The following is a 19,027-nucleotide window of genomic DNA, read 5'->3' as shown; positions in this document are numbered from 1 at the left end:
TCTGAACTGTATGGCCTGTTAAGAACAACAGAGACTAGTTAAAAAACGGTTTTAATGACAATAGAATCAAACTAACATAAGACAATGTTACACCTTTAAAAAGGAATGTAATATGCAGAATTTTTCTGAAACATCTCTCAAAGTACACAAAAACATATTCAGACAATAAATAAACAAACGTGTAAATCAAATGTCGAAACAAATCAATCCTTAAATCAAACCTTTTAAACTATATAATCTAGTATGAGTTTAGCCGCAAGTAATATGTATAAACAAAATACATATATTTAATGTGCCACAAATGCCACGTTGTCTCCTTTTCGATCCCCAAAACATTCAAATCCCAAACATACGTTGTGCTTAAAATCCAAACTCTACCAACAGAACTAACAAAGAAACAACATATTCCTCTGAAGCAATGCCAATCATAACAAATCAAAGTGTTCCGGTCTTGTTTGTTTTTATCTGCCCTGATAAAATGTCTGGAACGGACTTCAATCAATAAATTCAAGAATGTAGTCCTAAATAAACAGTGAAAGAAATTCTAGGGTCTATCATTTTTTTATATATCCAAGCAACATTACTTTGTTCTTCAAAATTTTGTTTACACTTTAAAATAAGGTGCTTCTTGTTAACAATTAGTTACTGCATTAGCCAACATCTAACAATGATCATTTCTTCAACAGCATTTATTAATCTTAGTTCATGTTTATTTTTGCATTAAAACATTTGTCTGTTAACATAAGTTAATACACCATGAACTTACATGAATAATTTTACTGACATAAACAAGGATTAATAAATGCTGTAAAATTTTAATTGTTCATTGTTAGCAAATGCATTTACTACTGTTAACAAATAACACCTAACTGTTACCAATATTTCTAGTCCTAATGGAAATAAGGTACTGAAAACAAAATGGTGTGTTTGTAATAGTTGGACCAGATGTCAAGAGATTCCAGATGTGTTAGTAAGAGGTAACCAAGCAGGCTGAAATAAACAAGACTGTTTACCCAAGCCACATTTCCTGCTTTAAAAAAGTGAAGAAAAAAGGTGCTTTAAATGCTTACCAGAACACACAAACAGATGGTCAATAAACCATCGGCAGGTTTCTATAATAGAACATAGCTCAGGAAATTAATAACTGGAACACTTGTGAGATGCCAAACACTTCCTGTGTAACCACAAAAAAGATACACTTTACATTTCTGCATCTGGCACAGTATTCATGGTTTTATTCTGTTTATTATTTGTTAATAAAGCCATACACACCTGTCAGTGATGAGCACAGCAAAATGTGGGCTGTTCTTTACATTTAAAAAAGATTGAGAGAGTAAATGTTGGCGGTTTAGTAGTTGCTTCGAGATATATCTTAAAAACGACAGTCTTTTTTGAGTCAGAGTTGTTTTCCTTTTGATCCTCCTCTCAAACCCAGCGCTCTGGTCACCATCCGCCGAGCGACCTCAGTGTCTGTACGCGGCCTCTCCTTCACCGGCTGAATAAATTCTGTTCGACAACAGGTGCTTGTCAATAAACATATCAAAAAGACATTGTATCTATTGTAATTTTAGCAGTTTTTTTACAACTCAAATCATACAAGTAAACAACATGCCCTATGGTGTGAATACTTAGGACCATGTGATCTTTCAGTTTTTCTTTTTTAATAAATCTGCAAAAAAGTCAACAATTCTGTGTTTTTTTGTCAATATGGGGTGCTGTGTGTACATTAATGAGGAAAAAACTTAACATTAAACGAACTTAAATGATTTTAGCAAATGGCTGCAATATAACAAATAGTGAAAAATATAAGGGGGTCTGAATACTTTCCGTACCCATTGTATACTTCATGGTGCTGTTTTGTCCTATGATCACAGTATTCTCTCAGTATATGTAAAAGAGTAGTAAACAAACCATACAAGTGTTCTATGGTGTGACAAAAAAATTTAGAAAAAAATCAACAATAAGGAAAAATCTCTCTTATGCTATTTTACATTATAAATATTAACCATTTAAAACAATATACCACTTACAGTATGTTATTTTTTGCAGTCACAACATAGAACACGTGTACCCTTTATTTACAACATGATGCGGACTAAATGATATTAGAATTTCCAGTAAAACTACTTATTATAGGGAGCGATGCATTATAATTCTTCATTATGTGTGTTGTAATACAATAAATGTTGATTTTCAATTCCCATTTCTGAAGTTTCCTCTTGTACGTATGCTAAATGTAGTTCTGGATCTTTTCTACCTGCTCGTCTCATTGCTTTCCACTTTGCTTTCTGACTTCCCTCTGAGAGAGGACGGATCTTCAGTAACGGATGCTTAAGGGAGAGCGCCTGTTCAGCTAACACGAGAAACAGACATATAAGCACATCCACAGATACATCCACATATCAAAAGGAAAAAAATCACAGTTGTGGGGTTGAAATAATACCTGCTGCCTGACTTGAGAATATACCGAGTGCATGAGTGTCATTTACCCACTTGATCTTCATGCCCCCCCCACTGTAAACAAACAAGTGTGTCATATTTATGGGCTTAATACACATTCCTATCAGAACAGAGAGAGAGGGGTGATGTATTACCTGTAGTCCTCAAAAGCATCGAGGAGATCATCAGTTTTAAAGATGTTAGGGAAGTCATAGATCTCAACAACATGCGAGAACTCATTTTGGTCGAGCCAGATAGTTGCAAAACCAGAATAATCATTGCAGGTATTCTGTATGACAACGTCCTTGTGTTTCAGGTTGGCTTTGATCTAACACAACCACAATACAAAAAGACAAAATGAAAACACAACAGTTAAAAGAGATAACAGTTATTTTAATACAATAGAATAATTATAGTAAAAGCTGAGCATTTTGTTGCTCACCTCAGTGTAGAACTGTTCAATTTCCTCACTGCTGAGTAGCTGGATGGTTTCATCTGTGGGAACGACTGTGTTGCTACAGTTTTCATCATCTCGGTCATCTAATGTCAGGGATTTTAAGAAAGACACGGGCTGGTCGCAGGTATCGTTTAGTGATTGGTTAGTGCTATCCACGTCTGGCTCCTGATTGGCTACAAGAGGTCCCTTCATGATGTCATCAGAGCTGGATTCCTCTGAAGTGCTCAAGCTGTTCTCGCAAGGGTTGAGGTTCAGCTGTTCAAAGTCTGCCAAGCTTTCAGACACATTCTGTCTTACAGCACGCGGAACATAAACAGGCTTGTCGGGCCGTCTGTGTCCTCTTCTGTTGTTGAATGTGGTTTCTGGTGGTCTGCTGTTGCCTCTGCTCCCCCTTCCCCTGCCCCGACAGTGCGGTCGCTCAAAGGAACTGCGCTCTGTGTCTCTGCAATCTTCCTCTGTATGCAACCTGCCAAAACCACCATGTTGATGAGATGACGAAACAGCGTTTCTTAAAAGTGTAATGGTATCAACATGATTTCTGATCAGGTACCTGAGATTGGAATGGCAGAGAACAGTTCTGCGAGCCCAGCCATCACCAACGGAGAAGGTGGTGAGGTCAGGGTGGTTCAAAGTGGTTTTGTGAATTAGGAAGCGAAGTCGGCTTGAAAGAGGTGGGAATAGTAGGACGCTAGAACAGAGAAACAGTTTGATGAGATAACATTTCAGGATATCCTGGGGGCTACATATACCATTGAGTCATGTGGCAGTTTAAGCAGGCAACTACATTTCAAAAGAAAGGTTTGAGTGCTGAATCATAGGCTCGTTCTGTGTTGAAATGACCATACTTTGGAAACTTCCAAAGCTGAAAATAGTGTTTTCATAATTTTTTTTCTTTAAAATTTTATAATGAAGAAAGCCATGGATTAATACATACTGTGTAATTATGTTTTTTTCAACTTTTAGTAGAGGGGGTCAAAATGTGAAATAACAAGGGATGAATTAAAAATGACTTGAGTGAAATCTATTAACTTTGCATTAGAGACCAATGGTGATAGCAAAAACGAGAAAAAAAAAAACACTTTTCCAAAGTTTACATGACTGTACCCTATGCATTAAAATATTATGTATTTATCCAATTTGTTATAATATTTGCTTTAATAAACTTACTATACAGTGATCCCAACACTCAACCTGTGTGATGTTACCTTTTCTGATCATTTTTCTCCTGAAAGGTGAAGATTTCCTCTAAGATAGTGTGAACGAATTGATTCTCTTGTTTGGGGAGGTAACAGCCATCAATGCAAGGAAGAGCCAGTGTGTTAGGAGGATGCCCACAGCGGGGTTAGCCCTAGTTTTAACACATTCATTTAAGAAATACGGTGAATAAAAGTTAAGTAACTTAAAGAACAGACTTCACTGTGTCTGTGTGTCACGTCTGTTAACGTTAAACAAGTCTCAGAATCACCCCAAATCTAACCCGGAAAGGCATTTTTACGTTATTTACAGCATTTTAAAGCATTATTACTTAGAACAAATTATAATGAATTAAAACTACTTTCCAGGGAAAGAAATGCATATGAAACTCTCGATCAAACTCATTTTACCATTAACCAACGAGGATAGCTTTTCATTTAGATTAAAAACATCATCGCCACCGCAACAAAACGCAACAGATCTAGACAAACAATAAACTTACGATGTGGTAAATGGTGTTTGAACTTTCAAGCACCGGAAACGCTTTAATCGGCCTACAAACGAAGTTACAGCCACAAACACGAGATTTATTTATGTCTATGATTTGAACGGACACGGCGGACGAGATGGAGATATTTGGTGAAGAGCGCACCCAAGTGGCCAGGAGTAGAATAACAACGAATTTAATCTCGTTCAGAAAATACTGGATTGTGGTCGGACTGGGTCACGGGATGTTTTATGAATTCGTAAAATTTAAGTTTCACCATAAACGTTTGATGAAAGCAGATCGTTTCATTAATTGAGTTTCATCGGGCGAACGCGCCTGGCCCGAAGTTAACTTCCTGTCTGTGTTTGGTCATGGGTCTGGATATATGTAATTTAGATTAATTTATTTTATAGTATATTTATCATATTATATTAAAACAAAAGTTATTGATTCTATCAGGAGTTAAGCTTATAGCGAAGTAATTTCCGAGTATACAATTGCTGGCTGCATGGACTGTACCGCTTTATTTTAATAAACGCTTTTGATATTTTAATGTTACTCAATCAACACTACTGTGTGTTACTAAATACGTTTAAAAATGTTTAGTTCACCAAATAATGAAAATTCTGCCATCATACTCAACCTCATGTTATTCCAAACCTGCATGACAGAACACAAAAGAAGATATTTTGAAGAATGTTGGTAACCAAACAACAGCAGCACCCATTCACTGCACCAAAGCAATGCATGTTAATGTGTACCAGGAGTTACAGTATGTCCATGTTTGAGGTGGGAATATGAGGTGTCTATAACACACCATTAGAGGTATTCCAGTCAACAAGTTTTCCCAATCCTTAAAAATGTTTAAGTTTGATTAAATCAAAAACAGGACTAGAGTCAAAACATATCTTTAGTTAGTTAAAACCATGGTGAAAATATGACGCAATCCAAAATTACCTCTGAACAACTGGGAGCAAAATATTTAAGATAAAATAGAATCAACTTGTTCATCAAAACATTTTATTGAACGGCACATAGTTTAAATAAGTGTCAAAAGAGTTTCAAAAAGACACTGATACAGGATAAAAAGATTAACACAAAGAGTAGGTTAAACTGACAAGCAGTATGAAATACAAGGTTATGCAATATTAGACCATGCTATTTAAGGGAATTATGGCATTTGTGTGTATTTAAGGATTACATTGCAGATCAAAATAAGAGAACAGATGTCCACTGAACAATATCGTAAATTTTAGTGTTAAAAATATATAATGAAGGAAAAACACATATGGTTAAGGGACATTACAGAATGAAGTGATGATATAATGTAATTAAACGGGTTACGTAACAAACTCTTGATTAAATGCAAAAAATCTTGATCATCCATTTCAGATGTGCACAAAACCCAAGCAGCTTCAGTATTGTAAGAAAAACAGTTTTTCCAATGATTAAATTGATCATATTTCGAGAACAAATTTCACAATAATAAGGCAAAAATCACAAGAGATTCTAACAAGGTTAGATCAACTACACGGTGACCGAACACTGTGCATTTGATCTATACTTCTCAATCAAGACAAGTATATACAGAAAACCAGAGAAGCGAACAGGTCCTGGAGAAACGATTTATAAAATATAAAAATAACATGGCACAACACAAATGTACAAGAAATTCAAAATAAGACATCAGAGGGCTGCTTAATGATCAAGAGCTGATTTGGTGGGTTTCTGTAAGATACATTATACAATCACTCTCTTCCTCTTAAAAAAAAAACAGAAGAATTAACTGAAATAAGGTTGGTCTACCCTTCCTACATATGAAGCAACAGGGTAAGGACATTATGAGATGGAAAAGCAGGTTCTGAGTCCAGCAGGCCAACCATGTTGCACACATGATCCTGGAATAAGAAAAAAAGTATTATAACCGTTTGCTTCTATATAAAAAGCAATAAAAGTCAAATTTGATTAAAAAATGGAAACTTGGGAAAAATTGGGAAAAAGAGAGATTTTAAAAACATTTACCTTTGGTGTATTTTATCTTGAGCCAATGCTTCTATCCTCAAAAATAGTAATCTCCAACTTTAAAAGTTGAATTAAGGAAATATTCTGAAGAGTATTTGGTTAAATTCTACCCGTTTTATTTGGATGAATAATATTTATCTGCACAGAGCTATTACATATAGAAATGCATTCTTGGTTGCAAAACTCTTTAAAAGGGATGGTTCACCTAAAAATCTTTCATCATTTAATCACCATTACTTCATTCTAAACTCAACAACTGATTTCAGAACACAGGAATATATGTTGAGGAAAGATGATAACCAACAACACTGGACATTGCCTTCCACTATAAGGAAACAGAGCCATTTCTCCAAATATCACTTGAGATTCACAGGAGTTGTTGTCAAATACATGTTGAGTAACACGAGGGTGGACATTTTTTATTATCCAAATTTTTTTTTTTGGATGAACTATACTTTTCCATGTAGAAAAGGATACAACTCTCAGCCCTCTTTCTATGGGGTCAGTCAAGAGAAGCCCAAGAGGAGCATATATCTTCTCATTCTGCTCCTGAATGTACTTGGCGATCTTTTTCAGCACCTGAATGAAATGAACAAAGTTAATTTAGCTGGCAACAAATGCGGTTGTCCAAAACAAAACCCCACAACATTTAACTCTTGAAATTTTACTTTCTCATAGTGGGTTTCCATGCAGAGGAAGATTGTGTACGCAGTGAGGCAAGCAAGACAGCCCTCCAAATAGGACCTTCCTCCCAGTTTCTCTGCCTCAGCAAATAGATTATTCAGGGTCTGCATGGTCTCTTCAAACTGCTGCTTATCAATCTGAAACACCAAATCAAACAGCACATACCACAAGTTAAAATCCAGTCAACTACATTTAGATCTAGTCTAAATTATTAATTAAAAACAAACCAAGACCAATGTGGATACATTTAAAAAATAATCAATACACGGGCAATCATCAGTCCTGTTCTCTACACATCTGCATCAGGACATCACCAATACCAAAATATATATCTCACAGGGGCTAAATTTGACATTTATAAGCATTAAGAAGTGGTCATTTCTATTCAGATCTGTATTTACACACCCTGCTTTCCAGCTCTGCGGGAAACTTGGTCTGAAACCTGCAGATGGTGCCAGAGGTGTAATCCCTCTGGACGAAAACCTTGGAGGCGACGGCTGCTTGCCGCAGGTCCTGCAAGCTGTGCGTCTGCATAACAAATATAATCGGTCTCATTAAAAACAAATATGAAAAAAAACAGACGTCTTTATACAGATCTTTATCAAATGTGTCCCAGTAAAACCACTGAAATATGTTGACACACGGTGCTCACTTAAAAAAGTGATCCGAGGGTATTTTTCTTTAATATACTGATCTAATATTTCATGGATGAACCGAACATAGCTGATGTTAAAAATCGACGACGATAACTATCTTCGTCGGCTATTGAAGAAACGCTAACGTAATAACCGAATTACATGTAAATAAAGACATCATTTATGATGTAAAGACATTTTTTAATAAAACACCTTAATTTCCAGCTTTAAACAAGAGAAAATAGATATAATATGTTGTTTTCATTCACGTACCTCCGCCATAGTGGCTGTTGCTCCGCTTCCTGTTGCTCCGCCTGCTGAGTCCTGCACTCCTCATATTCCAGTCCGGCAGAAACATTTCCCCTATTAATCAGTTCCGCTGCAACAACCTAAATAATGTCCCACAAAATACTAATATGAATGCTTTCTGAAAGATGTTCTTCGTTAAACGGTCATGAAATTATTAGCCTCGTATAATAATCTGTTAAATAATACGGTTGTTAGGGTACAATACTATAATCAGTCAAGCGTGATAAAATAAATTAGCCGCATAAAAAATAAAATAAATAGCCTACATAGTAAAGTATATTTAATAGTAAATAGACTAAATTTAAACATACATTCATTCAAACAACCCTAGCTAGCCCAAATATGCAATGACAATGTGATCGTATGACCATGGGCAGTATTTGAAATACATACATATTTTTTTTTTCTTTGTATTTTAAAGCCGTTGAAAAGAAATCTACGTATTTTGCACTTAAATTCATCTAAGTTGGATTTATTTTTAAAGAATGCTGCTATTAAGTCCAAGTCTATTGAGTCTAAGTGAGTCCAAGTCCTTAATAAGTAAAGATCCAAAGTGGGCCTTAAAGACCAGTGAAATCAAAATGTAAGTTTTTTTTCTTTTATATAAAATGTGTTAACCTTAAGGATATCAATAAACTGAGTATGCTCCAAAGCGCTAACCAAATTTACATTTAGAAGATATGGGCATTCAAAACTGACAGTCACGCACGTGTGCCCCCCAAAAATCTAGACATTTCATGACATCATTCTACACTAGAACCTCTCGTCAAATTTCACATATTCAGAATTCCGTCTGAGAAAGAAAAATGTTCCCACCTTTTAAAAGCACTACTGGGACTGTTACAGAACTAAGATGTCGTCACGTTTTCGCTTCTTTGGCGAAGGACATCACGCATTTACGAAACGCACTCTGTAGAGCCGTTTGTCCATTTAGGGCTACTGTAGAAACAAGATGGTGAATTCCATTCAAGGGGACCTTTGGTGTATGTGAACTGCGGTGTAGAGCAGCAATCTGACTTCTATAGCTTTTTAGTGGTTGGAGTAAGTTAAGGGTTGTGTAAAAGATCTTGCTGGAGATGGAGTAAGCCTTGGTCCAATGGTGAAAAAAACGGTGTGGTCCAAAAAGTGCCCAACCGAACCTTGTTTTTATTTCCACAGGGTAGAATGTGAACTTGTGTACTAATTCAGAAGTAATGTCTCTGTAATTGAATTAAATTAAATGTAAGCAACAGAGAGAAGATACATTTTCTTTTCCTTTATCTTCTTGAATAGAAAATAAATGCACAGGAACTGTGTAATCCTGTTGTTATCTAGCAAAATTGGATTGTTCCCCCTTAAATACACAGACAGAAAAACGCAGCATGTAATTTAAATGTGAAAGCAATGAATTTTAAACAGACATGATCTCACCACATACTTTACATAGTAATGATGTGTTTGTTTGTTAGCGTCAGGACAATGTTGTCACAACATTTCAGAAAGCGGAAAATGGAATGGTGTGTTCCTGATTTGAGAAAGAAGACACTTATGGTCCTGATCTGGTATAAATAAGAACTAAAACGCAAACCAAATATAGTGATCATGGAAACGGTTTAAACAGTTATAGTTATACTGAGGTTAATGCCTAAAACAGTTCTTTCTCATTCCTTCATCCATCGTTATGAAACCCCATCTTGAACTTCGACTGGTGCTAGGATATTTGATGAATGAACCATCACTGGGATAATTTATTCTTTCTCAAGAGACACCTAGTCCATATTTCATGACATATAACATTTACTTTTCACCATTACTCAAGTCCTGTCAGACATTTTTGGAACATTGCAGCACATAAAATATGGTTGCAGCCTGCTGTGTATCTTCATATGCATTGACAACCCGTGAGATCTCTTTGCCAGATTACAGTTAACCGTACAGTCATAGAAATGAGAATGTAGTATGAAGATGAGCACTTCAACCAGTTTGCCAAACAGATTTAACTTTTTGGCCTTGAAATGGATGTCAACTAGTAGCCAATGTACCCACACAGCATTCAAAGACTTCTGAATCTAGCCAAATGATGTTCTATTCACATGTCTTTTTTGTCATAGTTAATGTTTAAGTTTTAACTTCACTTCCATTAGTGTTATTTTTATGCAGAGAGTACCACACGCAGCTTTATCAATCTGCATTGAGTTTACAGTAATTGCACTTCATCTGCAGTTTATTGTAGCAGGCAAGAGCTTTCATTCAATGTTTGTTCCATCCACATGCAGCTTTCATGATCAGCCAAACATTTGCACTTCTAAACGTTTCAAATGAGGAAACTTTACCACTGGGATTTAGACCAGAAACCAACAACCCATTTGTATCAGTAAAACATTTTGCTTTGAATCGTCATAAATTTTGTGCTAATTCATGGTGTTTCAGAAATGCAACTTCAAAAATGCAGTTGGATTGCACTTCAGAGGGAACTATGTTAATCATATTTGTTTTTCCGCTCATAGCATGGCTAAATGAAGGGATATTTTTATATATGTATTGTGTTGAAATGAGGTTTGACCTTCATGTAGAGAGAACAACATGATCAAAAATCTGAATTAGTAATGTTGTAACTAGTCAATGTAACAAAGATCACTAAGACCTTTTTTTCAGTTAGCACAACCTTTTAGCGTGATTAGCACAACTTTATTCATGTCACTAACCACAACTTTCAATATATGTACCTTTAGGGGTAGAATGGTTTGCGAAATCCGCGGTTCGTATTGCAAATCTGTGGTAACGTAATTTGGTACTTAGCTAATGTTACTTATCTTTTAACACTCAAGAAATACTATACATCAGCACAAAATATTCGGATATGATTTTGGCCACGGACACAATCATAAATTACACCTGTAGAGTAGAGTAGAGTAGAGTAGAGTGTAGAGTAATTTACTCTGAAAAAAACACATTTGTGTAATAAGATTACTGTACAAATTACTCTCTCCAGAAAGTATTTAATTACTTATTACTTATTACTTTCCATATCATATATCAACCTTCATTAGTTAAGTGATTCAAGGATAGACATGAAACGACTCTTAATTCATTCAAATAAATGATATAAAATTACATAAAGTTACATAAAAACGACATATTGACAGAGTAAAGAATTACAAATGTTCAAATATACACGAATGCATGCATTTTAATGTCAATTCCAATACTGTATACATTATACAAGTCGAGCAGTTCTTTTATCGATGGATGCACTTTTGGGAGCTTCAAAAAGTGCTTCTTCCAAGCTTCTACCGCTTGGAAGTAAAATGATACGTGGTATTATAACTTCGACTGCATTAATCTTCAAGATGTAAGTCATATTCAGTCTGGATGGCTTGAAGGTGATCCACTGTTCAGAAACTATGAACAGTGCCTCTGTTCCGAAATATTGGGCGGAGCATAGGCCTACATGAAAACTTTCTTGTTTCATGTTGGATAGTGGGCGTGTTCGTTTTTTTGCAGCTCTGCATATGATCAGCATATGACTTCAATGTACCGAGAGACCAGACTGCTCTTTATGCTTTATGCTTTCAGTTCACTCTCATTCTATAATAAATCCCCGCCCCTAACATCACAGGGGCACAGTCAAAGTTCACTAAACCGTACACATTAGATTGTACGAATTCATACGAATGAGGCACCTCGTAAAATATTTACAAATTCCTGTCAGATTGTGTTGATAAACTTATACATATACTGTATATATGATTGTAGATTGAATGTGAACACAATTAGAAGTGACACAATTCCTTGTGTTGCAACTAGTCCCCATTCTTTACAACGTCAACATGTCACACATGAAACACGTATTAGAAGTATCTGTGTTTCAGTGAAAATACAAAAATTCTGAACGGTGAGAATAGACGTCGTTACTTACCATTTCATTGCACTATAGTGTTAACAATAGCCCAAGCCAAATACCCCAAGAATACATCCAAGAACAATACTAAGAACACTACAAATGTTTATTTATGCGTTTTCCATCTTTATTTATATTTCCCCAATGCATTCTCATGGGACCATTGAAAATGCTCTCAATAAAGAGGGAAAAATCTGATTCCAACCGAACCAGGAGAAGAGACATTCATAAAAATGGTAATGACCCCCTTTCACTTCTCAGATTCTTGAAACATGTGGTCTCATAACAGGGATACATGGTGTGTTACACCAAAGATTTACCCTCAATGTTTCAGTTGTGTATAACGAAAACTAACAGCATTTGGATGAAAATATAAAACAGTGCTAGATTGATAATGCAATGTTACTCAAATCTCACTTCATTGAAATTCTATCATTGTTAAACAATCTTTCTTTGTGATTTTTGAAAGCCAGCTCACAGCTGCAAAACTCTGGAAGTAATGCACACACTGACCAAGGATCATCTGTACGGTTTCTTGTAATGATTGCGGTTAGAGTTTGGGTAGGAGAAGCTGCTTTCAAATCAGTGTGAAAAGCACATGGCAGGCCATCTCATAAGCATCTGCATCACAGTTCCAAAAGGCAAGCCAAAAATAGCAGATGCTTCATTATAGATTCTAAATAATGTGTCTTTGTAGCAGGGGAGCCTCTCGGCTTGGTTCGACCAACATGACAAACACTTTTATAAATCAGGCTGTTAAACTTTTATTGAATTGGATCAGACATTTTACACCAGTGACACAGAGCGTGTACAGTCATTTTCACTTACATTTTATTAGCGTCTTATAAGTTTTGAATCCAAAGTCTTTTTTAATGAATTTCAGGCTTTTTTAATAATGCAGACGTTTTGATGCTATTTTATTCTCTTTCAACCAAATGTTCAGTTTTGGTTTGGCTAAACTTGAGTTGTTCTGAGTAATTTTTTGTTTGGCATGTTAAAAAAGGTCAGGTGTTTAATATAAAAAGGTAACGTAACAGTACAGTTAACTTGGATGGGACTGTTTGACAATACTAAATGAATAACCCAAAAGCGCCTGAAATATCATTTATAATTTTAATGCTTTAATGCTAAACAGTAAATCTGTAAATGTGTGACTAAGTTTTTTACGCGATCTCTCTCTCTATCTCGCTTTCTCTCTCTCTCTGGCATAGGCCTACTGTATTTTACATCTCTCAATCCTTTCGTTTACTTCTGCCCAGTAGTAAAGTGTGGCATAAGTCGTATAAACTATACCCAAAAATGAAACTTCTTTCATTATTTACTCACCCTCATGTCATTTTAAACCTATGGAACCTGACTATGGAACACAAAAGAAAACATTTTAGGAATGTTGGAAACAAAAAGAAAATTGACCCCCTTGACTTCCATTGTATGGACACAAAACCACTGAGACAATCCTCAAAATATATTTTTCCACAATTACAGTATCATAAACTCTGTGATGCCTATAGTCTATTTCTATATACGTCCTCTGAGAACTGCAAGTGCGCGCATCTAAGATTCCCTACGAATAGCCTATGAGGGGTTAACATATTAGCTGTGTTTCCTTTTGCCGAAGAAACGAACATTCGTCCATTTTCAAGCACATTGAGCAATCTCTTCACAGTATGCCGAGCCAAAACGCGCGCGCGGTTTCATTGCTCGTTTCTTTCAAGTGCGTTCATTTACTCTCGCGCTCACAACCGAACAGCAGTCAGTCGTTCTGCTCTGTGAAAACGAGCACTTTAAAGAAACCAAGTTAACTTGATTCCATATTTAGAAGTTTTGTACAACGCAGAACGTTGCGACATATTTTTCCTCGTGCCATGAAGAACCTGTGGATCTGCGTCTCTTTGGCTCTTTTGCTTTCTCCGCTTTACGCATCCGAGTATGAATACATGACCTGGAGAGCGGACGCCGGGGTGCAAAGTTACGGCAAATCTCCGCGGTGCATAGACATTCCCGAGGACCTGAGGTTGTGTTTTAATGTGGGCTACGACAAAATGATGCTTCCCAATTTACTGGAGCACGAATCCATTGCGGAGGTGAAGCAGCAAGCGGGCAGCTGGGTTCCTCTGGTGCACAAAGCCTGTCACCCTGGCACGCAAGTGTTACTCTGCTCGCTCTTCGCTCCCGTATGCCTTGAGAAACCCTTATATCCGTGCCGATGGCTCTGCGAGGCTGTCCGGGACAGTTGCGCCCCTCTAATGCAGTCATTTGGGTTCCCTTGGCCCGAAATGCTCACGTGCGACAAGTTCCCACTGGACGACGTTTTGCCATGCATTGCCATGAACGAGACCACCAGCAATACTATGGCCAAACCCGGAGGTGTGTATACATAAATTAAACGAAGATGTGCGCCATTGGTGAAAAAAGTTCGGACCTCACAGAATTGATGTTTCTTGTGATATTAAAGCATGTAATGATGCTTGACGTTAGTTTAGAAATACATTTATATAATTGAATTAAGTTGGCACACATGGTAACTTTTTAATAGTGTTTTCAGGAAAGTTAATTTGTAAAATGTCAGTTTTGGTTTATTTTGGTCACACAAGTCCATTTAAGGTATGGCATAAATATCACCATAAAATGTGGAATAGGATAATACTGATAAAGAATTAGTTGTGTTCAAACTTTTGTTCAGATTCTTATTTGATGCTATTCAAAAAAAAAAACTAACTTGTAAGTTTGTTATAAAATTGTGTCAATATGAATAAATAGACTACTGTAGTAATGCAAAAATGTTTACAGACACAGCTGCATGCATAAACAGAAACATTAACACTGAAAAGTGAGACAGATTAGACTTTTTAATATCCATGGTTGTTTAATGTACTATTTTCAGGAAGTCAATCAGATCTATTTTAATTTAAATATAAAAGATTATGATGTTTAAAGTTAAGGCCTTTTTAAAATGAACAATTACTGTTTTTGAGTTGAGTTTATAATCCAAGCATGTTTTGTGATATTTTTAAAATCTTTTGTCCATTTTTATGTTGTTATATTCAGAAGAAAATAGAAAATATGATTATTCTTTAAAATGCATACTAAAAGATCATGCAATTCCCCCAAAAAGTTCTGCAATGTTTGATGTAAGAAGTCCTTTGTTTTAATTTCATTAATTTGAACCGTTTTTCATGCTAACAGACATACATTATTATGGGACATTGATCTTTTCCTTCTTTTCTCAGACCACCCTCCTGTGTGTCCACCATGTGACAATGAAATGAATACAGATGTTATTCTGGAACACATGTGTGCCAGTGAATTTGGTAACGTATCATTTCTATCAGCGTATTTATGAATGAAAGATTACCAGTTATTATTTAAAAAAGTAACCATTTTCAAACTCTTGATATTTATTAAAACAAATGTAAGATAAAGAGTAAAAACAATAAAAAACGTCTTCTTTTCAGATGTAATGTTTCCTATCAAGACACCATGCTTGTAAAATCATTTACAGACACACTGCTTTTTTCTATAAACACTAGCTGATCACCGAGGTCCCTCAATATAAGTCAAAGAGCATTTGAGTCGGTACATTATATTTTCCCTTTTACTCATGAATATGAGAACATGTGCTTTAAGTATTACAGAAGTCTGTCTGCCATTGAGTGAAATGCAATAAAGCAAAAGAGATTAAAAATAAATCAAAGTTTACAATGCAGTTCAGATGTGAAGGCTTTCAGAGCAGAACTTTTATAAACATTACCACTGGAAAACATTTCTTGCTCCAAATTCTAGATTCAAGATGCTGCTTTAGAGTGATTTCCAAATGATTGGGGTAATGGCCATACCCTAATGATTTCAAGCGAATAAAATCCGATCAGACGATTAGTTACTGTGATTCTACCATTATCCAGGCTTATGGTTCACACATTTGTTTCCAATAATATTTTTTCCAGAACATTTCAAATATTATGTCTGGATTTGTACTACATTAATCCATATTTCTCTCTTGAGAACAGTGCGTGAAACAGAACGGGGTGCTTAAACAGAACTGATAAACAATGTGTATTGTGTGAAAGGGCGTAGATTTGATTTGAACATTTGGGGGGTTGTATTGTCACTCATACTTGTTTTCATTAATCATTATGTACATAACGGGCACACTGCGCCCTAGATTGTGTGGCCAGTATTGTTTACTTGAATTGAATTTTTCTGTTGTTTCATAAGGTCCAACCTATCCCTCCTTATATTCAGATTTCATGTCTAGGTTCGTTTTTTTATAGAACGACATATTAGTGAATTTCAACCGCAAATGGAGATATTTTGAATGTACAAAAAGCATTTTCCATTGCAATAATGTTTCTAAGAGCCATTGGTGTGGTCAGAATCTGGCAGGTTTCTTTTTGCAAGGTCTGAGATGTTGTCAAGGCAGGAAGCTTGCCGGTGGCAAGAATTTCATTGGACCTTTTATTTTTATGACAAGCTATCAAGCACCAACCCAATAAAGGCTTTTTGTAGACATTACAGGATGACTACGTCTCAAGCTATGCATGTGTCCCCCACACTTAAAACTTGTGGTTGTGTGAAAGTTTTTGGCAGTACATACTTGAAAGAAATTTGTAATAATCGTTTGTTTAATAATGTAATGTAGCACATGAATAACATTAGCACAGAGGTCAATTGTGACTGTCAGTACCATGCATTTATTTCATGTGAATAAAAAAATATGGCACAATATGGCAGTTGCAGCCCTATACAGATGCTACTAGCAACAAACCTTCCTGAACCATATGTTCGTTTTTTATGGAAATTTGGATGCACAGGAATATTTTTTTCCGACAAACATTGGTAAAGATCAAATTCATTTGACTGTTTTATATGCATATCATTTAATTAACTTGAATATAGTTTTTTGAACGACAACTTGCAAACAACTGAACAGAAAATTACTTTCACTGCTGTCATTTCTAATAATCATATGCGATCTGTGGTTGCGTGCTCATGAATTGGCTTCAAAAGCTTTCTTCTTTGACCATTTCCCATCTATTACAACATTGTATGGTTTTCACATCATAACACATCAGGGTGGTGAAGATATTATACTAGATGACATCTGGCTAAAAAGAAAAGCTCCCTGGAATTGAAAGATTTTGGAACTCAGATAATGTCGTGGAGTTTATGAGCTAGAAGGTAAAACTTTAAAATGAGTTTAAAGCATAACTTTGAGTAGTCAATCTATGAGGGTAGTTTAGAACTGTCAGGCGGTCAGGCATTTTCTTAAACATTCTTACACATTTATTACAGCAAACAATAACACACACTCACAATCATAGTCTTAGCCAAAGATATATGGATGCCTCCAGGGGCCCTATTGGGCCCTCGGTTGTTCACATTACTGATAGTGTTGGAAAGAATGGCATGATCTCTCTATTGATCTTTGCGGGATTTCAATTTGGTGCACACCCAAGAATCGTATCCTCACGCACGCTTGATGGTATTGCTATACAACACATTGCAGTACTCAGCTTTGCTCAATTAACACAAAATAGCATCTGAAACACATAAACTAGAAGACGTTCTTGGCTGATATGTGAAAAAAGATCAAAAACAAGCAAGTGTTTTACAACAAGGACCTTAAGCAAAAACACTTAAAATATTTGTATTCTCGTCAGAATACAAGTGTTTGAACATTTTTTTCTTAATAAAACTTGAACTTACATAAACTGTTTTACATGTTACCCAACTCCTTACAAAGTGTGTGTGCGTACAGCTAACATTGAAATCGTCTCTTATTCTCTCGCAGCGATCAAGACGAAGATTAAGGAGGTCAAAATAGAGAACTTGGACCGAAAACTCATCCTGCAGAAAAAGAAGAAGCCATTCAAACTCGTAACCCTGAAAAAGCAGGACCTGAAAAAGCTTGTCCTTTATTTGAAAAATGGGGCAGACTGTCCTTGCCAACAACTTGATAACTTGGGGGAAAACTTCTTAATTATGGGTCGCTTTGTGGGGCAACAGTATATTCTGACAGGCATTCACAAGTGGGACAAATCTAGCAAAGAATTTAAAAAGACCCTTAAGAAACTTAAAAGCCATAAGTGTGGAACACATGAGACAGTTTTTAAGTAACTCACCCATTTTTGATCAACAAATGAATGTATTGATTTTAATTGTACTCGCCATTTTAAACCATCCAATATAGCGATGTATTATCTTCTGTATTGTACAATACAACACATGTTAGAAGCCACATTCAAATTTGTGAACATTTCTAAATTTTAACATATCAGTCATGCATTCAATTCAGTGTTTTCTTGAACAATTTAACCAATTCAAATAAACAATAATAGTCATTTACATCTTTACATTATACTGCAAGTACTTACTATTATTCATCATCATACATTCCAGGTCAAGGTATATTGTGTGAGTTGTGCATTTGCAAACATTTGTTGATATATTTTGACACTTTCATGTTGGATTAGTAACCTCTTAAAAAATCTGTTATTTTACATTTCATAATATTCACAACACAGTTTGACAGTTTGTTTGTTTGTTTGGTTTGTATGAGATGTAAATCTCATTTGCTCTTGAAGTGGAAAGTCTTCTGCATGCCTGACTGTTTGCAATACACTGTAATCATAAAATGAACATTAAAACAGAACATATTTTTACTATCTTTGACTGCATAGGACTTTTAATCAGAATAACAGTGTGTTGCAGATGTGAAAAGAGAGTGTAATTGCAGAACACATGGCACATGCTGTGAAATCACTGCTAAAATATGATTCTGTCTATTTTGACACTTTGTGTGCTGAATGTAAGCAGATGTCTAGAAGTTTAAACAAATCTTATATCAGCAGATATTTGTTTTGGACGAGGAATGTGAAGGTTTTCTCTGCTAGCTCACCTGATAAAAGCAAATAAGAAGC

General features: G+C 35.7%; 3 protein-coding genes across 3 annotated transcripts; 1 reads left to right on the top strand and 2 right to left on the bottom strand.

Moving 5' to 3' along the window:
- Positions 1 to 38: 38 nt before the first annotated feature.
- On the bottom strand, positions 39 to 4,238 carry r3hcc1 (R3H domain and coiled-coil containing 1; the record flags this gene model as incomplete). Its single annotated transcript, XM_056736614.1, has 7 exons — positions 39 to 1,506; positions 2,258 to 2,353; positions 2,444 to 2,514; positions 2,595 to 2,767; positions 2,882 to 3,362; positions 3,447 to 3,584; positions 4,102 to 4,238. Coding segments are annotated over 7 exons (1,206 nt in total), but the record flags the coding sequence as incomplete, so codon positions are not given.
- Positions 4,239 to 5,580: 1,342 nt separating this feature from the next.
- Positions 5,581 to 8,268, bottom strand: golga7 (golgin A7). Its single transcript, XM_056736627.1, has 6 exons — positions 8,192 to 8,268; positions 7,689 to 7,811; positions 7,268 to 7,420; positions 7,077 to 7,178; positions 6,600 to 6,656; positions 5,581 to 6,475 (listed from the first exon to the last, which is right to left on the bottom strand). The coding sequence occupies exons 1-5, from the start codon at positions 8,198 to 8,200 to the stop codon at positions 6,612 to 6,614; spliced, it is 432 nt and encodes a 143-aa protein (XP_056592605.1). The 5' UTR covers positions 8,201 to 8,268; the 3' UTR covers positions 5,581 to 6,475; positions 6,600 to 6,611.
- Positions 8,269 to 13,758: 5,490 nt separating this feature from the next.
- sfrp1b (secreted frizzled-related protein 1b) lies at positions 13,759 to 18,772 on the top strand. The gene is made up of 3 exons (XM_056736609.1): positions 13,759 to 14,474; positions 15,338 to 15,418; positions 17,899 to 18,772. Exons 1-3 carry the CDS (start codon positions 13,973 to 13,975, stop codon positions 18,222 to 18,224), a joined length of 909 nt encoding a protein of 302 aa, XP_056592587.1. The 5' UTR covers positions 13,759 to 13,972; the 3' UTR covers positions 18,225 to 18,772.
- The last annotated feature ends 255 nt before the right edge of the window (positions 18,773 to 19,027 follow it).

This window comes from Triplophysa dalaica, chromosome 22 (genome assembly GCF_015846415.1).
Source record: "Triplophysa dalaica isolate WHDGS20190420 chromosome 22, ASM1584641v1, whole genome shotgun sequence".
In the NCBI taxonomy this organism is placed as follows: domain Eukaryota; kingdom Metazoa; phylum Chordata; class Actinopteri; order Cypriniformes; family Nemacheilidae; genus Triplophysa; species Triplophysa dalaica.
The sequence above is the reverse complement of the archived record's forward strand: the minus strand, read 5'-3'. Positions and strand labels throughout refer to the sequence as shown.